At 38.0% G+C, this 25,346-nt stretch overlaps 5 protein-coding genes across 5 annotated transcripts; 3 read left to right on the forward strand and 2 right to left on the reverse strand.

Annotated features, from left to right (window-relative positions):
• Nucleotides 1-5,545: 5,545 nt before the first annotated feature.
• Nucleotides 5,546-7,413, forward strand: EAE97_007943 (uncharacterized protein; the record flags this gene model as incomplete). The annotated part of the gene is made up of 3 exons (XM_038878457.1): nt 5,546-5,818; nt 5,956-6,270; nt 6,436-7,413. 3 exons carry the CDS (start codon nt 5,546-5,548, stop codon nt 7,411-7,413), a joined length of 1,566 nt encoding a protein of 521 aa, XP_038730707.1.
• Nucleotides 7,414-13,898: 6,485 nt separating this feature from the next.
• On the reverse strand, nt 13,899-15,311 carry EAE97_007944 (uncharacterized protein; the record flags this gene model as incomplete). Its single annotated transcript, XM_038878458.1, has 4 exons — nt 13,899-14,360; nt 14,441-14,635; nt 14,786-15,038; nt 15,286-15,311. The coding sequence occupies 4 exons, from the start codon at nt 15,309-15,311 to the stop codon at nt 13,899-13,901; spliced, it is 936 nt and encodes a 311-aa protein (XP_038730708.1).
• A 3,276-nt stretch (nt 15,312-18,587) lies between these two features.
• EAE97_007945 (uncharacterized protein) lies at nt 18,588-19,760 on the reverse strand (the record flags this gene model as incomplete). Its single annotated transcript, XM_038878459.1, has 1 exon — nt 18,588-19,760. The coding sequence occupies one exon, from the start codon at nt 19,758-19,760 to the stop codon at nt 18,588-18,590; it is 1,173 nt and encodes a 390-aa protein (XP_038730709.1).
• Nucleotides 19,761-20,362: 602 nt separating this feature from the next.
• On the forward strand, nt 20,363-20,746 carry EAE97_007946 (uncharacterized protein; the record flags this gene model as incomplete). Its single annotated transcript, XM_038878460.1, has 1 exon — nt 20,363-20,746. One exon carries the CDS (start codon nt 20,363-20,365, stop codon nt 20,744-20,746), a length of 384 nt encoding a protein of 127 aa, XP_038730710.1.
• A 1,199-nt stretch (nt 20,747-21,945) lies between these two features.
• EAE97_007947 (uncharacterized protein) lies at nt 21,946-23,276 on the forward strand (the record flags this gene model as incomplete). Its single annotated transcript, XM_038878461.1, has 2 exons — nt 21,946-22,422; nt 22,479-23,276. 2 exons carry the CDS (start codon nt 21,946-21,948, stop codon nt 23,274-23,276), a joined length of 1,275 nt encoding a protein of 424 aa, XP_038730711.1.
• Between the last annotated feature and the right edge of the window lie 2,070 nt (nt 23,277-25,346).

A 25,346-nucleotide genomic window follows, 5' to 3' on the forward strand; every position in this document is an offset into this window, starting at 1 on the left:
ATAATTTAAGGATAAGTTTATTTTTTTAATTGATATATCGAAATCGATTTTCCTATAGATTAAACTATTAAATCTATTTTTAATAAATAAATGAATAATAAGATAAAATTAGAATAATTAAAGTATTTTAATAAATATATTATTTATTAAAAAAAGAGTAAATATTGAATATTAATACTAAATGAATATAAAAGCTATAAATCAATATCTTTTTAATTATATTATAAAGTAAATGATATAATATGTATAAAGCTATTAGTATATTTTAATTATTTAATTCAAATATTTGATATTGAATAATTTAATATCTTAAAATATTTATATAATAATCAAATTAATGGATTTATTAAAGTATATATTAATTATATCTCTAAAATCAAATTCTTTATAGTTTTCAAAATTGTATATTAATAATCAATTACTTTTCAGAATATAAAAGCTAGGTTTTAAGGAATTAGATTAATATTATTTAATTCCGAAATTATATTTTCAAAAATAGATATTCGAATTTATATATCTATTTCCTTTTTTTTTCGATTCAAATCTTTGGATTTTTCAAACCTCTTATAATTCAATTAAAATCCTTTTTTAATCAACTTTAATAAAATCTCGAATAGATTGATATTATTTAAGCTCTTTTATATCTATATTCGAAATTTTATTGGTTCTAGTTAAAGGTATAGAGAGATTAGTTTATAAGAATACACTTTTGAGTATAGAAAATTGTTTATTTCGAAAAGCAAATGAAGTATTAAGCAAATATTAACGTGTAAAAAAGATTCAATTATATCAAGAAGGAGTATTTATTAAATAGAAAATAATAGATATATTATTTTAATAAAAGGTTGATATTTAGATTCAATATGATAAGTGTTAAAATAGGGGAAATTCTAATAGGGAAGTATTTTTTAATAAATGTTATAGTAAGTGTGGAAGATCAGGCTATAATTTAAGAATTTGTTAAAATAATATAATAGATCCTAGATTATTAGATTTCTAATAATTTCAATTAATTAATTCAATTGTTATTGAATTATATATATTTGAATATGTGAATTGGGGTGAAAGTAGCCCACTTGGTGATATAGCCCACTTGGTAATAAATTACGTTATATATAGTTTTAAAAAGAGTTTTTAAAGGAATTAATGAAAAGTCTTATTCTAGGCCTATGCCTATACCTATATTAGTTGTTACCTTGTACCAACTCTAACATTTACTAGTAACATAAACAAAAATCAAGTAACTTTTTTAATATTTTAATTCAATTTTATAAATTTTGATATTAAAAATCTCTTAGGTTTTAAAATATTGAGAATATCAATTTTTATTATATAAATTTTATAAAAACAAAGTTCCAATAGACTTAAATCATCATTTATAAAGATTTTTGAATTTAAAAATATAGCAAAATATCGATTTTTGATGTGAAAATAGATTTCGGCTGATAGCAGTTGACTAGTACTATATATGGTGTTGGGCAGTAAGTAACCTTATAATACAATACCAAACTCCCCAATCAAGTATCAACCATCATTTATACCTATTCATCTTCATATTCATATTTATGTCATGTAATTCCGCTCTTAGGGCTTTTGCTATTGTTTTTCCATCCTGTCTTGTCCTGGGTGTGTATTTTGCATTTGTGATTTGGAATTTGATTTGTATTGGATATACACATACATACCTCGTACATACAAATGATGTAAAGTAGATACAAATACAAGGACAGGATATGAAATGAAGGGACAGCGGTGAACTATCACTACCACTATCTGCTTAGTATCATGCATACATACATACGTACAAACAAAACGAACCACCAAATCTATGGAATGGGAATTTGAGGAGGATGGTATGGGATGGGATGGGAATCATGGGATGGGATGAGATGGTATGGGTTGGTGTAACATCGCTTTGGAGATGGGAACGTGAGGTTTTATGTATGGAGACTCATTGGAGAGGGATCCACTTGTTGATTGTAACATTGGGAGTCTAGTTTTGTCTTGGGATGGGTGAGGATGGGAGGGATTGATTGATAGAATACTGGTGTACGAAGATAGTGGATAGCAAATCGGAACGGATTATTAGAATTGCCTGGGTATGTATTGTATTTGAATTGTATTGAATTGAATTGATCCTGTTACCGTGAAATTCCCAGCGATTCAAGAGTTGAGCCTTATCATTTATGGAGAGAGTGCACATACATACATACATACATACATACATACATGATGATAGACGTCTATCAGGCTCGGGATCAGCGATACATCATGAATGTGGCTCGTATGTGGACTTTGCATCGAAATGATTTGGATGGGCATAGCGGAGGACTCAAATTTGTGCGTGAGACACTATGATGACCAGAGAACCAATGAATGGAAGATTTACAGTCATCGCTTCCTGTGCGATTATCTACTTAGTATCCTGGTTGATGTCTTGTGCGCGTTCTGATGGCGATACTTGCGATGCCTGCTTATGATTATCGGGATTAATGCTGGTAAGTGACTAGGTACAGTACATATTTCTGAATCCTTTAATGGGTTGGACCATGGAAAATCGAATGGAAGGATGAAAAGTTCGGGACAGTGGTAAGAACCGGTGGACCTTCCGTGATCTGGTGCGTGCTGCAGTCAGAACTTTAGATACGAGTCCTCTCTGTTCATTTCCTATCAGAGAACGACGGTCTCGTCGCTATGGGATTATGGTACATCTACCTAGAAGCTATACCTATTCTGTGACTGATGTAAAGAAAGCCAGCCAATTCCGAGGATGCTGCGGAGTACGGCAAAAGTCTCGAAAAAGAGAAATCGAAATACCGAGCAGACCAACGAAATGCTTAAATTGGGTTTGGGCGCGGACTAATAAGTGTAGAGTATCTAGTAGCTATTGGATTGATAGCTAATATCCAGCACATCAGGGATTTTTCGACCATTCAATTCATAGTCACCAAAGCTTCATTCTTATTTATACGAATGATGTAAACGGAGTGCAGAGAAAAGAGAAAGAAAAATCACCTGGTCATTCTTCGGATAGATACAGAATTGCCAGATGGCAATCATGAGGTGAGTAGGGACGGAGGGGAAAATAATTCATCGGCTGCAACAATCATAACCATCATCACAAACACACAAGGGAAGGGTGGAAAATAGGGCCGGATGGATTATGATATTTGATGTGGTACCAGGAATCCGGGCGAGAATCATCGGTGTGATGTGTAGTGTAGATATGGGGATGGGATTGGATGGAGCGGTGATGAGACGATAAACGATAAACGATTGACTGATAAAACGATGAAACGATGAGACAAGAACGAGTTGTATTATTATTATTATTATTATTATTATTATTATTATTATTGTTGTTGTTATTGTTATCATTATTATTATTTATCTCTGGGAATCTAGATGGGTAAGATACATAGGTAGATACATCAAAGATCAATGGGTTGTTGTTAGATGGAGTGGATAGGAGAGAACGATGATGAGACGTTTCTATTAGTTGATCTATCTGGAATTTATAGATAATTACTCGATATTCGATACTAGCTACTAGATACTAGATACTAGATACTAGATACTAGATACTAGATACTAGATAGGTGATACCAGACCAGACTAGACTTTATTTCCAATCAGTTGGGTTTTGGTATCGTGATATGGATGACTACGTTCTCCACTATTTTGTTTCCTCATGGATGGTGTTGAGACTCGAGAAATACTGATACTGATACCGATGTCGATATTGATACTACCTAGGTATTGATATCACGACCAATACCAATCCTGACACGATACCAAAGATCAAATGAACATCCATCTGGTCCTCCTATCTGAAACTCATCCCAAATGATCCCATCCATGACAACGAGTGGAAAGATATACTACCAGTTCTTCTCCTTCTCCTTCTCCTTCTTCTTCCTTCCTTCCTTCCTTCCTTCCTCCCTCTCAATATTAATATCATACGTTACATAGAATGATCAGCATCTTCAAATGGGTGGTAAGATGAACTATCCAACCCCCATTCAATGTAGTATGCCATGCAACCATCCGTTGAGGGTTAAACCCAGAGATTTTTTCATGCAGCCAAGATTCAATTCAAAGGTCGAATTCCATGGATCCACTGGAACACTTGCCCCGCATTTTCATCCATACGGTCGATGGTGGTTACTGTTACCAGTATTCTCAAAAGACTTTTGGATATTGGATGTTGGATATTGGATATTGGATATTGGACTGTGGATTGATTGTGCGTGGACCTTGGACTTTGAACTTGGAAACTTCCTGTAGAATTCCAAATGAAGAAAGTATTCACCAGATGGGGATTAAGTGGAATAGATTGATTGTAAGCTTATGTATCAATCTATTCAGAGCATTCAGAGCATTCAGAGCATTCAATCCATTCAATCCATTCAATCCATTCCATTCAACAAATCCCATGATTCAAGATTCTTTCTTACGTCTCTTCACTCCCCTACACAACTTCCCTACACTTATTACATTTCTCACCAGTCAAATCGCTTTCCTTCCCTTCCCCATGTCAATTGTTGTGCGGAGAAAGTTACTAATTTGAATCATTTCTCACTGACCAGACAAGCCCAAGCTCCAATTACACCGCCGGGGCTTTGATAAGTCGTGCATGAGATTACTCCTTTTAGAGAGAAGAGAGAAAAAAAAAGAATTGGCGGGCAAAGATAGATAACGTATCAATCAATGATTATCACTTACCTACTCACACATACTACATCAAACTTATTACCAAATCAAGAACAGCTTGGTGGGTGATTTTATTCCAATCTCGAATAGCTACCGGTACGAGTAAAAACATGGGGGAATATAACTGTGGATGCACAGTGCAGGGACAGGTAGGGATTGAGAATGAAGATGCAGCTGCAGCATATATAAGTAGTTTAAGAACTGCATCGTGGTTGATATACGATGTAGTTGTTGCTAGTGCTTCATAGGTCGAGAAGTATAATATCACTTTGACCTCGCCTTACCTCACCTTGCCTTACCTCACTTCACTTCACTTCACCTCAACGTCACTTCATTTTGACCTCACTTTATTGAAACGACCCAAATATATATATTGTCATTTCCGATTCACTTTCCAAGGCTGTGAAAAGACGAGACAAATCTTAAGATTCACCGTAGATTTGTTCAATCTCATCAGAATAACGGATTTACGGTTTGGAACGGGTTGATACCTTTTGTATCACTTTTATTTGTGTACAGGTCAACAAGGTGATTGGATTGGATTGGATCGTATCGTATCGTATCATATCATATCGTATCGAGGATTGGAAGACGCACTAAGAGTGAATCTTTTCTTCACGAAGCCTTCGAACAAATCTCTACCACAGCAAGTAATTTGCATAAGAGTTTCTTCCCACAACTTCTCAAAATCTCTCCCACCACAAATAACTTCTTCACCCATCCACCGTCTTTTCCATCCTGATCGATTCCGCAACTTACGTTACACTCTTTCTCAATAATATCAATCACACCTAATATCCCCAAACAATAATCCACATTTCGTCCATTCAATATGGAGAAAGAAGCTGCGCATGCGCATTCCCCAGAGGTTGCCTCCGTTCAAGATAATGTCGATTTCCGCACCAATACTCCTACGACCGCCGTCGATCAGCATGGATGGAAGTATAAGCATCGTCGATTCCTTGGCATGACCTTTTGGTATGCATCTCCTCGAGTTCAACTTACCATGGTTGCATTCGTCTGCTTCCTCTGTCCTGGTATGTTTAATGCGCTTGGTGGTCTTGGTGGTGGTGGAAAAGCAGATCCAACTCTTGCAGATCATATGGTGAGTGATTTATCCTTTACATTAATACTTCCTCGAATTTGATTGTCTATCTTGACATTTATGATGATGGAATTTCCCGATATAAAATTAAGACATTTCCAAAGTCACGAATTTCTTACTAACATGAGATTTTTTAGAACACCGCTCTCTACTCCACCTTTGCAGTCTTCGCTTTCTTCGGTGGAACATTCGTCAACAAATTGGGTATCAAGACTTGTTTGGCCTTTGGTGGTATCGGATATTGTATTTATGCAATTTCTCTCCTCGCCTCGGTTCACGCAAATGTGGGTGGCTTTAACATCTTCGCCGGTGCACTTCTTGGTGTTTGTGCTGGTCTATTGTGGACTGCGCAAGGAACCATCATGGTTTCATATCCATATGAAGGTGACAAGGGAAAATACTTTGGTGTTTTCTGGGCAGTTTTTAACTTTGGTGCTGTTCTTGGTGCTTTGGTAAGTTTTGATACACTTTCGTTCACTTTCTATGCAAACCTGTTTAGCTATAACTTGATTTGCTTTCCCCGACTTCTCTGACCTTGTTGAAGTTTCAGGGCGGGGGAGACCTCACTCAGCCACTTCAAATAAATCCCAGAAGATCACACACTAACACTCTTTTAGATCCCACTTGGTCAAAATATCAATGTCAAGACCAACAGTACTGTCACTGATGGAACTTACATCGCGTTCATCATTCTCATGTTCGCCGGTGCTGTTCTAGCTCTCTTTTTATGTAACGCCGATGACATTGTTCGACCTGATGGTACCAAAGTTGTTCTCATGAAACATCCATCCTGGAAATCCGAATTCATCGGTCTTTATGACACCATTGTTCAAGAACCATTCATCATCCTCCTCTTCCCCATGTTCTGGGCTTCCAATTGGTTTTACACTTATCAACAAAATGGAATCAACGCCGCTGTTTTCAACACCCGTACTCGTGCTCTCAACAACGTTTTGTACTGGACTGCACAAATTTTCGGTGCCATCATCTTCGGTTTCGGCCTCGATGCCGGTAACTTCCGTCGTTCGGTTCGTGCCAAGTCCGCTCTCGCTCTCCTTTTCTCCATCACCATGATTACTTGGGGTGGTGGATATGCTTTCGAAAAAACCTATACCCGTGAGAGCACCAACTCAGCTACCGGAGACTATGTTCCAATCGACTGGACTGATGGTGGTAAAAAATACATTGGTCCTATGTTCCTCTACATCTTCTATGGATTCTTCGACTCCGCATGGCAAGGATCGGTTTACTGGTTCATGGGTGCCCTTTCTAACTCTGGTCGTAAATCTGCCAATTATGTCGGTTTTTACAAGGGTATTCAATCAGCTGGCGGTGCTGTCATGTGGGCATTGGATGCGAAGAAACTTTCCTACCATGATGAATTCATCAGCAATTGGGTTATCCTCTCCGTCTCTTGCGTCATCGCTGCTCCTGTCATCTTTTTGAGAATCAAGGACACCGTTACCGTCGAAGAAGATTTACAAGGTACCGATGAAACACTCGCAGATGTGGTTCCGGAAGGTCATGAGGAGAAGTTGGGTGGTGGTCATGAATTGAATACTCATGGACCCATTTCTCGTTCCGATAATGTTTAGAAGCTTTTTTTCGGTGGCGTCTTATACTTTTCGATTTGAGATTCGAGATTCGACATCAATTTAACGCGCTGGTTGGCTTTCGTTAATTTTGCTTTGGGATATCATTTCTGGCTCTTGTGCAGGTGGTAGATGGAGATGGATAGGAGGGCTTGACATGAGGATGGATGCATGGATGCATGGATAGCCAAACAAAGACAAAAATACTTCATTCCTAAACTTTTTTCTTCATAATCATCGTGAGATGGTCCAACCTCGGAGAAATGTAATGTTCAATCAAAGCTAATTTTTGACTTGTCAGTCAAGTCAGTTAATAAATTGGTTGGGTACATCTCTTCTCTTTTCTTCTTCTCTTCTCACGCTCTCTCTCTCTCTCGAAAACGAAAAGAACTATCAGAATTGAATCCAGAGAGCAGATTTTTCTCCTTTCCCTTTTCCTTTTCCTTTTCCTTCTCATCACTCATCCCACCCCAAGAGAAAACTTTTTCTTCCTTCCCATTCGGAACTCTTTTCTCTAGAGTGGTTTTTGCTATGGATGTTATGCATTAGTAACGACTGGGTCTGTCTTTCTGTCTTTGATGTAAATCGTTGATGTTCATTGTATCATGTCATATCAATCAATAGACAGATGGGCAATGGGTGATGGGTAATGGGTGATAGGTAATGGGTTATGGATTATGGGTTATGGATTATGAGTAATGGGGTGTGGATATGGGCAGAGATATGGGCAGAGATTCCTCCCTTGTATGTAGTTAAATAGATGAGATGAGATGAGATAAAATGAGGGGTTTATGAATCATATACATACATACATACATACTAGATATGGTATGATATGATATGATATGATATGATATGATATGATATGATAGCATATGATAGGATATGATAGGGTATGATAGGGCATGGTATGATATGACATGGCGTGGCATGGTATATGAATCAAATTCAATGAATTGAATGAATGAATGGATGGATTGTGCTTTTTGCTTTGGTTTGGTTTGGTTCGCTTGGTCTAACTGGTTTGGTTTGGTTAGATTTGATTTAGATACCTGTGGGCTGTACTGTGCGTACTATTCATATTATATTATACTATACTAGATTATATTATACTATACTATACTATATTAGATATACTATTCTTAAGTCGTAGGTAGACAATAGGTACCTAGGTAGTTGAATATATATCTACTTACTTGACTACTTACTTATCTACTATTCTATCTAGTAAATCAGTTAATCAGTTAATCAGTTAGTTAGGTAATTGATATAGTATCTAAAATCTTTATATCTAGGGGGTTTGTAATGTGTATATGTTTCTATGTTTGAGGATGTATATATGTTAAGGGGTATTTGTTTAGGGATATTTATCAATATATATATGTATATGTTTATGATTATTTGATGATATGTGTTTGTATATATGTTTATGAGTATATATATGTTTATGATTATTTGATAACATGTGTTTATATATATGTTTATGAGTGTATGAGTATATCAAGGTACGAGTAAAGACTTATATTATACTATAAGAATAGAAGAGCTATAAAAGAGTAAGGCTCTACTTATAGAAAATAGAACAAGCTAGTAGTCTATACCTAAGACACGAAGACAACTACAGATTATATAGTTAGCGCCGTAATAGAGTATGTATATGATATGTGTAATATCTATTTCTATTTCTATTTCTATTTCTATTTCTATTTCTATTTCTATTTCTATTTCTATTTCTATTTCTATTTCTATTTCTATTTCTATTTCTATTTCTATTTCTATTTCTATTTCTATTTCTATTTCTATTTCTATCTTCATTTTCATCTCCATCTCCATCTTCATCTATAACTACAACTGTAAAATAAAATATAAAACTGACCCAAATACTTCAATTCTCTCTTTTATACATATACTCATATACTCTCTTTTATATAGATAAAAATTTATTACACTTTTTTCTTCTAATTGAATTATTATATACCTTTATTTCTTCTTCTCTTTTTTATTAGATTTTGAGATTTTGAGATATTTAGATATTCTCTCCTCTTTCTCTTTCTCTCTTTCCTCTCTTTCTATGTGAACAAGAGTATTCACTTCAAAGGAATAACTTCAATACAATGACTATTATATTAAAAGGATTAAGCAAATGCGAAAGAGACTAGCTCTTTCAGTAGTGTCTATATAAGGCCTACTACTTTCCTACATAGCTAGCTCTTTAGATAGAATATAATTAGACATACAGAATCTATAATACGTGGGTGCTACGTCTTCTGTATCCTTCTCGAACTAATACTTTTCTCTCTTTCCTCTTCTTCTTCTATTGATTTTTGAATTTTAAACTTATATCCTTATATTTTCATACCCTATTTATCTTATTTCAAACCCTCTATCCTCTATTTCCACTCCCTCTTCTCCGAATACTCTATTCTCATCCTCTCCCCCTTTCTCATTCTCTCCATTCAGATACTACAAACCCAAACCTAAATCCAATCCTAATTATAAGCAGACTACCCCCTCCCCAGAATCTTCTTATATATTCACATCTTTACATTTACCTCCTCTATTCTTCATTCTTTATTCTTATTCTTATACTTATACCTATCCCTCCCCTCTCCCCTCTTCCAACTTCAAATTTTCAATTATTTATTCTCAATTTTTTATACCGAATTAAACCTCAAACCTCATCCCTATACCTTCTCCCCTTTCCAACATTCTCTTCCCTTCTTCCTCTTCCATCTCCAATCAAACATTACAATCACCAAAACACAATCTCCACCCCCAGCTCCAACTCTATCTCCATCTCTAAGTCAACTACCCCACTTTCCGACCACCCCCTGTTTCCGACCACCTAAAAAAATCATATTATCTACACTTAAAACTTTAATAACTCAATAACTATTGAACTTCAATAAAATCGCCTGTAGAATCACTTTCTATAGCACTAGAGCTATCATCTCCCTCAATTTCACAATCTCCCGCTTCAATTTGTGTACACCTTATAGCTCTAATCCCTGCGAACTTCGAATTTGGAGATACCACAACCTTTCGCCTTTTTCTAGGTAATGCTTCATCTAATTGATATTCTAGCTTTCTAATCTTATTCTCTACCTCTAAGAGTTTATAATCCTTAGTATCGAATCCTTTTATAATCTTGCGAAATAGTAATCTTTGTGTTAGCAAATCGATCTCCTTCTCTTGAATCATTATATCTCTATATTTTCTGATATCAGCTCCTTTTTGAGGGGTTTTTCATTGAATAAATAATAAATGTATATTCTATTGAAAAATAGGATTATTATTAGATTCAGGATTAAGTAATAAAACCTCTTTATTGCTATTTTCAAGCAAAAGTCGATTTATAAGAGGTTTAGTTATATTTTTGGGCCAAAGACTATTAGCTTACCATTCAGACTTGATATTTTGAATAGTTAAATCTTTTATTCTAGTCTTCTGATAGCAAGAAAGGAAATTGCGCTTTCCAATTGATGAGAAATCGGATAATAGACTTAATTTATTAAATTCAATTCGATATGCACTTTTTAGGGGTAAGAATATAGATAAATCGAGTGATTGTAATACGTGTAATATATATAATGGGAGAAATAAGAGATATATGTTGTTATTGAAGCATTCTAATATAAATACTGTAGTTTCATAGCTTCCGTATCCATCTAAAATGAGGAGTCTTGAATTTTCTGGCTGAATAGGGGTAGTTTGAGGGATATAGATCTTTTTCAGCCATTCTAAAGCTGTAGTATCTGTAGTCTATTCATTTTTTGTAGCGGTAAAGTTCCAACTCTTAAATAGAATCAAATCGGTTGGAAATTATTATTGTTGAACTGATTTTCCCTTATATATTATAAGGGGAGTAATGCTTTTTCCATTGGCTGAAATGTATTCTATAAAAGAGGTCCAAATTCGAGATCCAGATTGCTTTTTTTGAATAAATCTTTGATTAGTGCTTTCTATTATTAGTTCATTAAAACCCTAACCCTTTATTATACCTGCTTTATTCATATTCCATCTATTGGCCAGCTTAATAACCTTGATTTCAGGGATTGTGAGGTTCCAGAATCACTTCTTAATAATATCAGATATAGTACCTGAAACTCGTGTAGAATCGATTTGATATTGCTTTTTAGTTCCAATATTAGGATGCTTTTGAAAAAAGCTATATATTTATTTCTTTCCAAATAAGGAATCCTCTTTTTATACAATAAGGAGGTGCTCTGCCATCTCTCTGATTTGATGATGTATAGGGCTAGTATTAAGAGCTTCCTATACTAATATCCATTCTACTAATTGATTCTCTTGAATTGGAGATAACTTTTGAAGTATTTGGACACCTTTTTGATGTGAAACTCTATTATATATTCGATTATAAAATGTGGTATGTAGAACACCATAATCCAAGCTAGCTTTTTGTATACTTACTCTATTTGTAATTGCTTTAAAAACCTCTGCGATATCTTCTTTGATATATCTATTCTTTATATCACAATTATGATAATATCAAAATTTCAAATTAATTGATTAAAGCATTGTTGAGTTATTTAAAGTGTAAATTTTATAATTACTCAAAGCGGTGTGGTTTTCGAGGTGGTCGAAAAGAGGGGGTGGTCGGAAAGTGGGGTAGTTGACTTATATCATCTACTTACCCTCCCATCAGCATCTATAAAACTCAAAATCCAATATTCAACACTTTTCTCTTTTACATCTCTTCTTTCCCCTTTCCGCCCCTTTTCTCCCTCTCCTCTCCTCGTCTCTCCTCTCTTTTTCATTTAACCTCATACAATCTCAGATTTCAGTTCCCAATTCTAGGATTCCCAAATCTCAAATATACAATATATATTGAAATTTTTGACTTTATTTAATTCTATATCATCTTATTCTATCCACCTTAAATACTCCTCTTATAATCATAAATATCTAGCTTTGCTATATAATTATAACTATCTAACTCTTTCTATAACTATCTAGCTTTTTTTAATCATAGTTATCTACCTAACTTTCTATATAACTCTTTATCTAAGTTCTTTTATATATATTTTTTCTTCATTTTTCTTCTCCTTATTCTTCTCTTTATCTTTTTTCACTTTCTTCTTCTCCTCATCCTGCTTATCCTACTCATCCTCCTCTTCCTCCTCTTCCTCTTTCTAATATCCTTCTACATATTTCTATATACCATCTACTCCCTCACCATCTCTTCCTAATATTCTAATACATTACATCTCATCATCTCATCATCCCATCCCATCCCATCCCATCCCATCTCATTCCACCCTATCATCAAATTTCCTTTCTCAAATCTCATTTTTTCTTTCTTTCTTTATATCATATTATATAATTTAATTTCTCCTCCAAATAAAGTTAAATCAAAATATATTATATCATTCCTATTCTCTCCTTCCTATTCTCTTATATATATCCCCTTATATATATCCTCTCTCTCTTTCTTTTCTGTTTTTAACATTTATATTTATATCTCCCTTACTTCTCCTTTTCTCTTCTCTTCCCTCTAATCTTCCTTCTCCTCCTTTCCTCTTTTTTCTCTTTCTCCACTTCTCGCCTATTTACCTCTCTATCCTTCCCCATCTTCTATCTCATTCCCTTTCTTTATTCCTTCCCTATCTCACTCTCTTTCTCTATTCTCCTTCTCACACATACAATCTCTCTTCGCCACCACCTACAACTACCTACAACCAAGCACAATGGAATATAAACTCTACTCTCCCCCATTCCTCTCCTATACCCAATCCACCCATCCATCCATCCATTAAACCCCAAATAAACTCACCAATATTTCAAAGCCCCTTTAACACCAAGGGGCAGAAGATACAGCTTTTTCTTCTCTTTCTTTCTTTCTTTCTTCCTTTCTTTCCTTACTTTTCAATTCTATATAATCGAGCTTAGAGAAGATACAGCATCACATAACCATAGGTACCCAAATAGATTTCTGGGTTTTAAAAAACTGATTATATATATGCTATACAAAAATTCCGTAAAATCTGATGCACAAGTTTCTTCTGCTACGCTTCAAAACATATATCCACCCATCCACACAACCAACCTCAAACTCCCTTTCATTCACTTGAACATACATACACACACACATATATATAAATACACATAAAAATCATAACCTCATTAATTAAATACATAATCTCCACATCCATCATATGCAATCATTCAATTCATCATCATTACCATTTCTGCAGCGAAACAAAAAAACAAGCAAAAAAACAACAAAAAAACAAGAAAACACATGTAAATGAAGCCCCATCCATCCTTCATCTTTCACTATATGTACCATCTTCTCGCGATTCCATGTATGCCTTAACATCACATGGGTAAACGGTATTCCCAAACGCCACGCCATTCATGTACAAAGATATCCCCTCCATCCAACCATCCAAGCCATTTTATCCGCATCCCTTCATCCTCATAATTCGATTCCCTTTCTCATTCATTACCACCACCTCATCACTCACTCACTCAATATATTTTCCATTCCCACTCCCTCCACTCAACCAACTAAAAGTTTTCTTCTTTCCCCCAGATCGCTTCTCACTCGAATTCGGCGGATAATTCATATCTCCATTCATATTCGCATTCGCATTTCCATTTCCATTTCCATTTCCTCTTCCATTCATACTCCCGCCCATCATCGCACCACTCATATTCGCGCCCATATCTATACTCGCATTTCTGCTACTCTGCGGTCTGGCATTATTGTGCTGCGAAGTGATTGTATCGGATTTATGCGGAATGGGAATGTTAGGATTGGAAACCGGAGCAGTCGCGTACATATGGGGATCGGGACCATCTTGCAATTGGTGTGAGGAACGAGAGGAGCTAGGACCGGGGTTTGGAGGAGCGGATGATTTGAAGGGTTCGGATGCGCCAAAGAGATCGCCTGATTTGATGAGGTCTTGCCAGGTATCGAAGGAGCGCTGGAGGGGGTTAGTTATTGAATTTGGGGATTTGGTGAGCTGGGATAAGGTGGGCTGAGGAGAGTGTGTATATGACATACCTTGTAATCTTTTTCTGCGAGCTTGATTTCATATGCGCACTTGTCGACTTCTTTCTGATACCAAGCGTCTAATGCCATGATGATTGACTCGCTCAAAGCATTGACATTTTGAAAGAGAGCTTTGGTGTCTAATGCGACGGAATGTAATTTTCCGTTAACCTCTGTGTAATCTGGATGACTGTCGAAAGCTGGAAACTATTTTTTTTTTGAAAGGTTAGAAGCTGTAAATCTGGATTGGGAACCTTCACTTCATCTCAAGCTATCCCCACATCTAGCTATCCCAAATCAAGCTATTCCCACCCTCATATTCAATCCATAGTTCAAGTAGAAAAATAAAAAGCTCACCTCATTAATACTCTGAATTTGTTCCTCCGTACTAACAATCAAGCCCTCAAAACTACTCTTCGTCTTCTGACTCCTCTGATCCAAATACTGTCTCTCATTTTCATAGATCGTCTTGATCTGGGCTCTCCTCTTATGCAACGACTGAATTCTCTCAATCGCATCATGCAATTGGGATTTGGGGGATTCACTCGGTTCCGGAATGGAATTGCCATGCATCATTTTCTGACTGGCCAAGGGATCCTCGGTATTATCGCTGGAAGGAGAAGAATGTGTTAGAGTTTGAGGTTTGGAGGGGAGAATGGGTTCGCGTGGGGAAGCTTGGGTTTGGGTAGGAGGGATGGAGTTGGTCGGCGTGTATTTGTTGCGTGGCATTTTGAATATGTGCCAATGCATACGGTGGTTTGGTATGATGTGATGTGATTTGATATGATGTGTATGTGTATGGGTGTGTGTATGATTTGAAATTGAAAGATTGAATGAATGGAATAGATAGAACTTACTATGGTGGGGATGGAGGGGATGCCATTGTTATCGGAAGATTTTCCCAATAAGTAAACCAATAGTACAGAAATGGATGTACAAGAGATGAGTTTCAGTTTTTGTTCCTTCGAATCAAAAGAATTAATCTCCTAGTCCTAGGGATGTTATGGTATGCGTTTGTGAAACACAATTGATTGATTTTGATATCGGAGAGAAAAAGTGATAGGCAGAGATGGGAGAAGGGCGGTAGATGCAGATGCGGGAAGGGAAGAGAGAGGTTGAAGTGTAGTGTAGTGTGCTTTTGAAAGAGAAGAGGGAAATGGAAAAACAAAATATGTTTGGAGGGATAGATGGATGGATAGATGGATGGATAGATGGATGGATAGATAGATAGATAGAGCTGAATGTGAAAGAACAACTCGATGATCTTTTAATTACAATTCAATTCAATTCAATTCAATTCAGAATTGCGTGAGTGAGAGAGAGTATATCAAAATGTATGCCACAATCAAATGATAAAAGCTTCCCTCCTTGAACAAATAAGTAATTCAATTCCAGCTTAAACAAACATGTGGCTGGGAAAGGAAACGAAAGCAAAGAAATAAAATCAGAAATAAGAAATCCATACGAAAATAACCCGTGGGACTTTTCTTCAGGCTGGATTAGGTGATAAATAAATCCATGGCCCCAATATAATTCCCTTGATAGTGATATGAAAGAACCTATCACATCTCATAAAATACCATTCCATCCTTATAATTTTACGATTAAAGCCCAATCGAGAAAATGCTCTAATCCAGGAACCAAAAACTTCGAGGGTGGAGTGGGATGGGATGGGATGACATGGGATGGGATGAGAGAGGTGAACATGGGATAAGATGGTATTGGCATGGCATGGTCCGAAGCCGTGGCGCGTTCCCCAACCTCTCGTCTTTTTTTTCATTTTATCGTGCTGGACACGGATACCTACCTACCTACCTACCTACCTACCTACCTACCTACCTACTGATCAAACGTGTAGAGTGCTTTCTGAATGAATGAATGAATGCATGCATGGGAATATTCATCATTTCATTTGATGGATGCATAATAATCTCACGAAATACCAGTATGTTATGATGAGAATCGTGTCGTGTCGTGTCGTGTCGTGCGTGGCGTGGCGTGGCGTGGCGTGGGTCAAGAAATTATATATCATTCATTCATCGAGTGAGTCGTTTCGGTTCTTACATTTTCTTGATACGTTCTCTGGGTTTGTTGGCTGCATATACGTGTTTAAATACCTACCTATATCTCATGATTGGGGATATCTGAAGACTGTAAAATTAGTTACTTCTCTTATGTTACTACTGTATCATAGCAATGCGACGGTAGAACCGAAGTATGCATCCAAACCAGTCTCGACATTTGATCATATCAACTGCGTATCCAAGGTCATAGTGTCGTCGGGACAGTATCCTGAACAAATTTGCTGAGAACCAAGTAGTTCTGCGCATCTACGAAAGGAAGCTTGAGGTTGAGATCGAGATTCAGCTCAAAGAATTATTAATGCCCATTACTTGGCAGTTATTGGCTGCATATTAGAGTTCGGACCCCTATCAATGACATTGACGTGTGCCGAACTTTCCCACGTGAGTTTGGTCTAATTCACTTAAGTTTAAAATGTTTATTTTGGAATAGGAAGAATGGCTACTCTTGATTGTTGCAAGTTTTGGTATTTGGTCGAATACGTTGGGTTAAGTGGTTTACTGGGTGGTTTACTTTCTTCGTGTATGAAGCCTGTCTGAGAATAGTGTGTTTTAATTTTTTGGAGAGTTTGCTGTATATTTGCAGAAATGCTCTTTCTTTTATTGAATCCATCCAGAATCAAGACAATGCAGATACCCCCAGAAGTTTCCTATATCTTGCACCCAAATGAACTCGATCTCCTACTACCCATAATCTTCTTCCCACACATCACCAACCCAACCCTCCTATTCAACCCCCCTAATGCTGAAACGCATTCCCCGGAGACTTCCTTTCCTCCCCTACACCTCCTCTCAAACAACCTCAACCTAGCCTCCTTCACCAAACCTCCCCCATGAAACCCCCCTCCTATGTGCCTCCCTCAACCCCCACAAAACCACCCTATCACTCCAATCCCGATCGCTTTCATGCATCTTATGATCCCCCCACTACACATCCCCATCAACGCATCCTCACACGTAATTTTCACACGTTGACACTTACACCAATCTTCTATGCAATCGTCCTTTCCATCAGATCATGCCGTACGACGACACATGCTTGGATAATTTCGGAGGAGCGTACAAGTAGCAAGAGGACAGGTATTGAAGCTGTCGACGATGGTGAAGGGACAGATTCATCTCAAACGTGGGTTGAGGATGCGGGATACTTGAGATTCAAGGTACTGTGTTTAGGTGGGTGGGTCGTTGTGGTTTTTAGGTTTTGAGATGGGGGATTATGTGTTGTTAGGAGAACCTTTCTTGAGATATATACTCCGATTCTTGGACTTCGTTATAGTGGCCGTCTGCTTGTTATGCTCATATGTTATTGATGGGATGTGTCTGCTTGACTCATCTGAGTGATTGAGTCCTGCTGTTGAATCTGAATGACTCATTCTCGGCACCGGTTGTATAGAAATGGAAGTGAATCATTGATTTCTATATTCATTGGTTCACAAATATTGAGTTGTGCCAGTAACTTCTCATAACCTTAGCAATTCACTCTTAAGTTGATATAGTAATGATTACTCGTCCCCTATCTGAGAGTATAAGTCATTTCGAGCATGCATTTTACATTATCTCCTCATCGAATACCTGGGTTTATCCTGAGTATACCCACTTGTTACCCACCTACTCATCGTTCGCTATGGATGAAGATTGAATCGCATCTGTAGGTTTTGCAAACAATGCTATTGTCTGCAAGAACAACAAGAGAAGAACAATCGGAAAAGAAATAACAACACATGGAAACAAAGACTGAGCTCTAGATATCGATATTAATTCTTTGTCTGTCTTTGAAGAACCAATGAGTACCACGTTATCTCAAGGCCTACAAAGACTTGAGTACATCTACAGCAGTAGCTGATCGCATCACGTCACTTCATCAATCCTATTATCAGTAATAATTTCATCTCACTTACTAAAATCAATCTTACCTACATTCACAAATATCACAAATAGTACACATTTTTTGAAAAAGAAAATTATCAATTTATGTAAATTACAAAACTGCAGAACAAAGGAAATAAAGAAATCGCAAGACGAGATCAGGACCAGCCTGATCAACAAATCGAAAACTCACCACCAGCACAAACGAAATCTCAATTCAAGATCCTCTCCAAAGTCATCGGACCAGCTGGTGCAATAAGAGAAGAAGGAAGAGGATGTCTCCCATTCGAGAGTCGAACGACTGAAGTGGGAGAGGAATTTTCATCCTCGACTGTGAGGGTTCGAAACGCGCGAGCAAAGAGTGGAGTTTGATCTCGAGAAGCCGAGGCGGAGACAGAACTGTTGTCTGCAGTGGATGCAGAATCCTCATCGTCGTCGAGGAGGATGGGTTGTTCGCGGGATCCGGGGGCTGGAGATCGCTGTCTATACTGGAGAGATCGCGCGGCAGAAGCACGAGCGATCGCGGTAGCATTCAAATGAGCTCTTCCCTGCAACTCTCTTCCGACAACTTGCCGGATGCGCGGAAGGGGAAGGTGCATGTTGGTGTGTCTTAGCGGAGCTAGGAGATGAGCGCGAGCGAGAGCGAGGGCGGCGGCGCGTTGTAGGGCTTCAGGACTGGGAGGCTGGATGTTGCGTCGAGTACCGGTGGAGACTTTGGTTAGGATCAGCCCGTTGGGCAGGAGGATGCGCTTGTCGGGGAGGAGGTAAGTGTGGTGCGCAAAACGGTTGGTGCTACCGGGAATGCGGACGGCGCCTGCTGGGAGACAAGTAGTGCCTGGAGGGAGTGAGAGTCTTGGGGTTTGGTGGACAGGTGTTTGCATTGGAGCTAGGACGGGCCCTTGCTGGTGACTTTGTGGGACTTGAATTGGTACTTGCTGAAGTCCCTGTGGAGCTTGGACGGGCGCCTGTTGTTGTATCTGTGAGACTTCCACTGGCAGTTGCTGTGGCATTTGCGGAGTTCCAAGCGGCACTTGCTGTAGTCTTGGTGGAGCTTGCAATAGCACTCGCTGTTGTCTTTCTGGGACTTGTACTGGCACTTGCTGTACCTGAGGAGCTTGGACTGGCGCATCTCGAATCGGCGGTAGCGCAGCCGTTCTATCTACTTTTGCACAGCAGTTGTGATACTGTCTATAAAAGCTCATAAGTGTCATAGGTCTTGGGAGCCAGGGTTCCGAAGAATGAAGCTCACCACCGGGTAGATGACGTGCTTGTTCGGTCTTAAAAAGTCTATGAATCTGGGTACCGGTTAAATATCGAGTAGACGGTTTTTTGTAGAGTGACTCGAGAACCTCGAGCTCGGCGGCGGTCCATACAGGATGATACATGGTGGGCTTGGAGTGTTGAAGGCTGGGTATAAATACTCGGGTTTTCTAACTAGGTTGGTTGGTTATACTAAGAAGTGTGTGATTGAGTAGATAGTTTGGAATGCTGGAATAATTTAAAATGATGTTTTCTCTCCATTTTATGTGTGAGCACGTGGATTGTTCAGTAACTTTTCTTGGGCAAATATCTTTTTGATCCAATTTTCTTTTCTTTCAGAACTTCTTAGACAAAGCATTCTTACACAAAGAATGTTTCGATATTAACAATAGGACATTGTACTTTTGTTACGGGTGTGAGCATTGTTCAATCATTGATACGGAAATGTTCACTGATTAGTCTGAGCATTAGTGGTGTGTGGAAGTGCCCTCCTGAAGTAAGCGATCAAGACTGACTATCCACCAAGCCAAAATAAATAGCATCCAAACAAAACATATATCGCCATATAAATATAGCAAAAACTTGAAGCATATTTCGATGTTCTATTTTCCATCCATTACCTATACCTACTTTACTCCTCAGATATTTCCTTCCGAACCATCCCAAAGAAAAAAGTAAGTATACCCACCAAACACAATTCCTAAACCCCCCCCTAGTAGAACTAATCATGCGTACCTCCCCCATACCCTTCCCCCCCACCGAAAAAGTCTTCATCCTCTCTCTCAGCACCCTCCACAACATCCGGCTTAACCACCGCACTAGCCGCAACACCTGGCCGCAAATCATCTTCGCCGTCGAAATCGAAGCTCTTCTCCACTACCCCGGTGGAGAGCACTTCGATACCGATCCTTGGCACGCAAGAATCTATACCGCCATCTCTCTCAGAAAATACGTCGAGCGCTGGATGCTCGAGGTGAAAAGAGATGAGATAGCGAGGTTGAGGGCGGAGGGGGGGAGAACGCTGATGGAGATTATCGAGGAACATATTCAGTCGGGAGAGTGTGTGAGGACGAATATTTGGGGCTGGGTGATGGAGCCTGGATGGGTGTAGCTTGGGGAGGTGGGTAGTTTCGCTTAGATGAGTGCTTGTTTCGGTAAGGGCTTGGCGAATAAATACCTCCAGCTAGATTGATTAAGATGAAATTAATTACCATATAAAGAAAATGATATATGAGTGTGATGAGATGGAGGTGATAAAAACACTATATATGAGTGATCATTGAGACCAAGCCATTCAGAGAGATTTGGACATTGGGTTGAACATTAGACGACAGTCTGGCTGATTGAAGATGGTCACGTGAGAATCTAACTTGAATTAGACGACAGCCTAGAGATGTTATGTGCTAAGCACTTCAATTGATGGTACTATGCTATCATTTAAGATAGTATGTTAATGTGTCCACACTGCAAAGACTATGGTGCGGTATTATGGGCGGCTTCTCAATTGAGTTATTCTATCCGTAGCTAATATCACGCCAACTGTGCAATGCGCTTATAAGTGTTTAGATGTACGAGGTGATGCAATTTACTCTAATCGTCGGCTCTCATAAGTATTTGATTAGTTCCTATTATAATGTACGGTAGGTTGCTCTTTCGTGTATATGAGAGCTACCTTCCTTGCAGCTAGCTCTCGGTCGAGACAACTAATTGACTATACTCAGTAATAAAACTTTGTGTTAATGACTATGTAAGTCTCGCACTCAGTTCTCAACTAACCACTTATCATTTTTTTCGAGAAGTGAATTTCGTGATAATTCTGCTCATGCACCGCCCCATCTGCGCTAATTAGACGAGCTCATTTCTTCCCAGCACGGCTGGTCTGCCGTTTTCTCTCAACAGACGTACGACCATCGAGGTTATTCACTAATATCTTCAACAAAGTGAACCAATTCACAACTTCTTCATATCCCACTTGGGCCAATTAGACAAGTCCATGTACGCACAATTCGGTTAAGCCAAAGCAAACTTTCAGCGAGATGGCAAGTTCCAAGGTCATCTACTCAGATATGGAAGACAGTGAATCCATCCACGGACGTCGAGATCGCATGAAAAGTGACATTTACTGAAGATACGGCGGACATCAAAAATTGCGCGTGCGGGGTAAGTGAAAATCGAAATCCAACGGCTCGCTATTTAAGAGATCAACCCTTCCTCTCCCACGATTTTATTTCTTTCCCCGTACAACAATTTCCACCACCTCCACCCCCAACCTTTGTCTCTAGACCTTTCGAATATCACCCATCTTTCATCATGCCTTCAGACAAACGTCCTTCTCGCGATCGTAAGATGCCTGAAAGGCTCAATTCTCCATCCGTTCAAATCGAAACCTCCACCCACAGCCAGAATTTCGCAGATGCATCTAGCACACCTCCACCAACCACTCCCAATTATGCTTCTTCTGGTTCATCATCTTCTGCTCCATCAACTCCAACTCCTCTCGTCAGAACCGGAGGTAGAGAGTGGAGAAAGACGGTTAGAGCTACCTTGCCTTCAAGAGCTGAAGTAGAACACTTATCCGCAGAGCTCAGTCAAGAATCTAGAGCTTCGCTCGCAGCAGTTCAGGGTTCTTTCGCGCCGGTTCCCATGCCTCAAGATGGAATGCCACCTCCCAAGCCTGAAGACGAATATGATGTCTATTCGCCTTGCTTTGGATTGACCCATACACCAGAGTGGGATGATCTGGGAATTGATATTGATGACCATTCCCAAGGAAGATGGTTTCCACCTGTGAGTTTAATCATACTCTCACTCTTTTGATATAGCTAATCATGTTGTTCTTCTAGGGATTGATGGCACCTCCTTCTTACGATTCCCTTTCTAGCGCTGCGAAATTCATGCTATTTCAAGAAGTCACCAAGAAGATATCATTCAAAGACCTAGTCGCATATCTGAGCATCACCGGCGCTCAACTGGATGACTTCAGAGAACTATACAATTTGGAGACTTCGCGAACCACATTGGAAGAAGATTTCAAAGGAGTTATCGTGGCGCGATTGGATGATATTCATAGAAATGAGAGGCGATTGGTCACAGCGGAAGACTTTGACCTGATTTGGCGTGAAGAGGTCGAATCAAAGCTCCCACCAACAGTCCTTGAGTCTCCCATCCCGCTCTTGGAAATTGGCAAAGCTATCGCGTTTCTTCAAAGTTGTCATGGCTCGCAAATGTCTGGCAACATGTTGAACAATGGCCAGCGTTCAAACAATGTCGTCCTCTCATTATCTGAGGTCAATGAGATAATCGAGGCAATGAGAAAATACATCCGGCTTGGTGAAGGCGTTACCTATGATTTCTCTCACAATTTGGGCTTCAGAGAATACCTTGTGAATGAGAACAAGCTTGTCAGCAGTGCTCAAGGAAACGACCCTCCTGCCCGCGAGGCTGAGGAGGCAGTTCAGCATCCCATCGGTCGACCAAAGAAGCGAGGCAAGCAGTTCCCAAATAAGCCCCTCCGGAACAAAGCGGATCTTTTGAAGATGGTCTTGCCATCTAAGTTGCAGCAAATGGAGAACGTTGAGGACGAGGCTGGAAAGGAGGCTAGGGGTAAGGCTGCGAATAAGGGAAAGGGAAAGATGCTTTGAATAATTGATATTCATTTGTACATAGCATGAACATTTTCGTAGATGATCATCTTCATGAAAATGACGTTTCTTAAATAAAAGTCAATGAATGTTTCAAAGATACTATTCTTCACGTGACCATTGCTATACCTCGCTAAATAATGAACGAATCTAATTTGAAGATTTAGATCTTTCAAAATTAATATTTCAGATGATAGTATTATATTATTCCTTTAGGCTTAAGTATTCCAAGAAAAGATTTTGATTACTTTACTTTTATTTTACTCTTCTTATTTCTTATATTCGAAAAGCTTGAAACATCTACTATATTATAAGTCTTTGAATGAAATAATTACTTCTTCATATAAGACCTTAAAGCTTTCACTCATTCAAGTAATTATTTTGAATAACAATTTGTAAATCTACAAAATAAACTTAGATAATTAGAGAATGAATTCATTCGAACGTAAGACAATACTATGAGATTGTTCTAAGAATTTCCAAAATATTAAGTTTAAATATATAGAATACTTTCCGTCTGTCTGTTACAATACAAGTGTATAAGCTAGATTTGAATATTTATATAATGAGTTTTATCTTAAATTAAGATGATAGTCTTGAGTGCTTCAATAGGCTATGGTAATTTGAATAAATATTCTAACTTTTATATTTCTGACTATCGTATTTGCTAGTATATTACTCTTCAACAGGTGGGAGTAGATTTACTTAATCTTGAAATAGTAAACTCAACTCGGATTTACTCTTGAAGTACTTTAGATTCTATAATAACTGAGAACTTTATAGTTAGAATAGAATCCGGAATATAAGCTCATGAACAAAGTGTATGAACGTAGGTATATGACTTCAATTCAATGGCCATTGTATTGAGCTTTAGGCGAATGCGAAAGAGACTAGCTCTTTCAGTAGTGCCTATATAAGGCCTACTACTTTCTGTACATAGCTAGCTCTTTAGATAGAATACAATTAGACGTTTAGGACCTACAAACACGTGGGTGCTACGTCTTCCGTATCCTTCTCGAATCAACACAAAGACTATAATTCAGAATAAGAGAGTAGAATCGATAATTAAAGAATATAATCTAATTTTACTTTTAGTTTTAATCTCATAGATAAGTTTCAGTTCTACGCTTCATATGATATCCAATAATGTAAAACCACCATCTAAAGAAGCCTAAATAATAAAATAGGTTTTATAAATCTAAATCTAAGTTCTATTACAAATACCAGTCTGTTTAAATTAAAATAAATTCCAATTAGTATGAGATTACGATGAAGTCAATTTTAGTTATATGAATATAATCTATTGTATGTTCGTTTATTTTCGGAGATTTTAGGTTCTACGGAACAATAAGCATAATTAAGTAAGTAGTATAGTATTATAGCCTTCGAATACTATCAAAATTCACTCAGCTCATTAGCTGTACCAGAGATCTCAATGAGTATCTTCATCTGCAGCAATATCTAAGAGACGTCAGATTCGACGCATCTTCAAAAACTGTAGCATAGTGGGTTTGAATCCAAGACCATACGCATGTCGCTTAGTAATCATTCCAAGAAGTCTAGCGTCAGCAGCTTGCACCGTAAATAAAGACGAACATTAGCTATTATTTGGCACTCTACCAGATGGTTCAGAATTTGATACCGAATCAGCGATTGCTAGAAAATGGGCGAGTCAAAGTGGTGTTTGACAATCGAAGCAAATACTGTCCGGTAGATTCGGAGGATAGTTACTTTCATCCTCCACTCTTTATAATATATTCGTTCATTGTATCAACAAAGCCATAATTCAACATGTAAGCATTCGAATGTAGTACTGCTAGCTTTCTAGCTCTCATGTCAAAATAAAAAGTGTATTTCCAAAAATCTGCTGACAGCAGATAAAAAACCCCGCAACACGTCTTTGTATTGTTCTTCAATACTATGAGAACCTCCGTTTGAGCTCTGCAGTTAGTATAGGATGTTGAAGAAAATCGAGTGAACAATCTCATACTTGAAAAATACAGAAATCTATCAAAAGAAGCAGGGCCCGATATAGAACCGAGGCAAAAAAAAATGTCATCTGTATTTTCA

Source organism: Botrytis byssoidea (assembly GCF_014898295.1).
Source record: "Botrytis byssoidea strain MUCL 94 chromosome Unknown BBYS_016, whole genome shotgun sequence".
Classification (NCBI taxonomy): Eukaryota; Fungi; Ascomycota; class Leotiomycetes; order Helotiales; family Sclerotiniaceae; genus Botrytis; species Botrytis byssoidea.